This window comes from Wasmannia auropunctata, unplaced genomic scaffold (assembly GCF_000956235.1).
Source record: "Wasmannia auropunctata unplaced genomic scaffold, wasmannia.A_1.0 LD336064.1, whole genome shotgun sequence".
In the NCBI taxonomy this organism is placed as follows: Eukaryota; Metazoa; Arthropoda; class Insecta; order Hymenoptera; family Formicidae; genus Wasmannia; species Wasmannia auropunctata.
The window spans coordinates 252195-255603 of record NW_012026826.1 but is presented as its reverse complement, the minus strand read 5'-3'; the positions used below and the strand labels follow the sequence as shown (position 1 = coordinate 255603).

Here is a 3409-nt window from a genome sequence, read left to right as displayed (position 1 = left end):
TTTCAAGTAGTTTTCCTTAAAAAAATTCACAAAAATGATCTTTTTTTTCCGGCTCCTAGGTGTATATCTCCCCTTAAGTGAAACGCAGCCCTACAGCTAGAGAAAAGACCGGGATCTCGGTACGCCGCGAGGATCCTTGGAACACGCGACATTTCGCGCGACCGTTCTTGCGAGGCTTAAGGAAATAATCGTAAATCCCTTGCCTGTCTCACGCACGTTGCGTCTTTATAGCTTCTCGACGTGGACTTTACAGTCGCGCCAGCTTATCTGCCGTGCAATCGCGCGCCGCACGCGTCGTTCTTCATTAATGCGCGAACGTTTCGACATTTGTTGCGACGAGAGGAAAAAAGAAAACATCAGGGACGAGCGTTCGTCGTAAGTGAACGAGCCGTTGGCATTCGAAAGGTCGGACGTACATAATTGCATTAATAACATTAATTACACCAGCGCGGTCTGTGTAATTGCACGGACGGCTATTATGTATAATTATTAGACGGAGTTGCGTAAGAGGCTTCTGTTGTTTGCAACTCTATTTTTCGTTGTTTTTCTTTTTTAGGGTCACCTTGTGTCCGGACAGTACGAAAACATTGATCGCTAACCAACCCAAGATCCTGACCACGGAGAACTGCCGCGACACGGAACGCAACACTATTTCCACATGAAGGACCAACGATGAAATCAACGCGTGTCTCACCCTCTCTCACACAATCAAGGATTGAATCTCATTGACATAATTTTGAAACTAATATAATATTTCGTTGAACGTACATAATTGGATTTCGCGAGCGACAACCAAAATTAATCTCTGTATACGCTTGTCATCGAGGTGAACTTCGTCCTGTCCGTAGCGTGAAAACTTAACACAAAATTTAACAAATCGCTGAAATTATACTAGTTTCAAATTGTGCTCGCAACGAGATGGACGAGAAAAGTCGACGACTTGCTCGTTAATCGAAATAAGACTCATTAACTCGCACGAAGGTAATTGCAACGATGGCATTTGGAGGCTGCAGAGATTCTTCTACTCTTTCTCATATAGAAGCCGCGGATAAAGAAAAAGAGTGGATAATCTAATGGTGATAGTCCATAATGCCACGTAGGAAAAAGCCATTATTCAACGTGGAATTCTAAGAATAATCGTGTGATAAATTAAACGGCGGCGCGGTCTCCGTAATCCCTATACGGTACGTGACTCCACGCGAATGACATTTAATCTCCGGAAACTCCGCTTCGATTCGTGCTGCTCGTTCCGCGGCTGTCGTCAGTCGTAGGCGAACAGCTCGCGATCGCGAGCCCAGGCACGAATCGCGCATAATAGCGCCGGTTTCCCCTCGCAACCAATGGCAAAGTCACGATCCTTTCACTGTCATTATGCGCCCGGGGTCTCCGTTTCTCTCTCGCTCTCTCTCTTTCTCTTTCTCTTTCGCCGTCTTTCCTCTGCCGAGAGCTTTCGTGCGACGACGTCGTCGTCGTCGTCGTCGTCGTCATCGCCGCCGCATCGGCAAATTGTCGCTGACCCCGTAATTTGTGATCGTAAATGCGTCAATCCCACTTTGCTCGCTCATGCAAGACCCCAATGGCGACAATGGCGTAACTAACAACGCTTGGCATCGCGCAATAAATTTTACGACAACGGAGCTTCCCAGTATGGAAAGAGATGAACGCGCGAGACGCGCGAGGAAAGGAAATTTTTTTTTCTAAGCGCGCGAAAAAGAAGTCCTACACTAAAACCAGTGTTCGATAATCAACGCGACAAATATTACGCGATGTTTGATTAGTCCGTTATAAGGACGACGAATAGAAAATAGTTCTAGTATAATTTTGCAATCTCGTTTGTCGCATTGAATTAAGCAACGCAAAGTGGGCCGGGCGCGTATACGATTTCTGCATTCCGAATGAGCTACGAAGATCTATTGAGGAATTTCCTACGAAAGCGTATGATTCGGTTTCGATACATTTATAGACAATCACAATCGTGTTCACAGATTTCATAATCTTAAGGTACAGGTTTAGCGAACGTAACAGTTCCGGTGTAGGAAGAAGTGAGATTTGGAGGATATTTTAAGTTAGGATAAACTCACTGAGCTAGTTAAGTTTTAGTTAAGTTGTAGTTAAGTTTCAATGATACGTGAATTATTTAATTTTTCGAGCCAGCGCATATTTATGTATACACAAATACTTCATTACATAATATATACAGTAAGTTAGTGAGCGATTTCCTGGTGAAAATTGTTCTTAGAATTCTTTATATAATTTTTCAGAATTTTTATACAGAATTTCTGTATAATTTTTAGATAACTTTCTAGGAAATTTCTCGAATTTTTTATATGAATTGGTATAAAGTATTGCTTTTTAGACGTACTGAAAAAATTTATATCTTTTCTAAAATTCTTTTTATGCTAATAAATATATATATCTGAAATATTTTAGAATATTTTAGGATCTGAAATATTTAGGAAATATTAAAAAAAATTTTTGAATATAAAAAAATTCTTAAAAATGTTATGAAATACGAGAATTTTTTCGCCAATGTTATCTGTTATGACAAGAATTATTCTTAAGGAAGTGTACATACAAGTAAAATTTATTAAGAAATATTTCACGTAATGTCGTTATTTCACTCCGTTATCTGATTTGTCAAAGCGCGTGTGCCGATATTCCGAATAAATTATTCGAAAAAAAAGAAGAAACTTTCTATTTACAATACGCCGTCGGCGCATACTCGAACGTACGCCTGTCGCAGACCTGAAATAAGCGTGCCGCTGTCAAAAAGTAAAAGAGACGGAATTAACGAACTGGAAAAAAAAAGTATACAGGAAATAATATATCATTTATCCCAAAGTCATTGCCGCGGCGGAACCAAGTTCCGCATTCACTTCACGTTTTCTATCGCCGCGTTGGTCGTCTACGTTCGGCACGTAGATTGGCTTGTTTTACTTCTTGATCTTTAATACGCGAGGTATAATTCAGTATTGGTAATTTTCTTCGTCTTTCTCTCTCTCTCTCTCTCTCTCTCTCTCTTTCTCTCCCTTTCAACCCGCAATTTTGATGCAAAGAAACAACGGCGGTCTCCCACCCCGATGTTATGTCTGCGCGGAGCGAGTCGCCGCGCTCGCTCGGATCGAGATCCCGTATAGGGGGCCCTTCACGTACCCCCGAATGAACCTCGACACCTGGCCGCTCTATGCCCGATGGTGGGCAGGCAGCAGAGGTATTCCGGAGCAGGTTGCGAATCCGCCGCGGTGTGCATTCGAGCAGTCGAGCGCCGGCCCTCTCACCGCGCGCAACGTTTCCCGTTCCTCACGTCACGAGTGCGCCGTCACGAAACGAACGGCGACGGCGACGGCGGTGGTGGCGGTGGCGGTGGCGGCTCGTACACACGTTTTTCCCCCCCTCGCCACAGTGTGGT

At 43.4% G+C, this 3409-nt stretch overlaps 1 protein-coding gene across 1 annotated transcript in view; it reads left to right on the top strand.

Moving 5' to 3' along the window:
* Positions 1 to 1085, top strand: part of LOC105450251 (pancreatic lipase-related protein 2-like) — a 17128-nt gene extending 16043 nt beyond the window's left edge. Inside the window, exon 7 of the mRNA XM_011690000.1 lies at positions 557 to 1085. Within this exon, the coding sequence (XP_011688302.1) occupies positions 557 to 662 (106 nt within the window). The 3' untranslated portion in view covers positions 663 to 1085. The remainder of the gene's footprint in view (positions 1 to 556) is intronic.
* The last annotated feature ends 2324 nt before the right edge of the window (positions 1086 to 3409 follow it).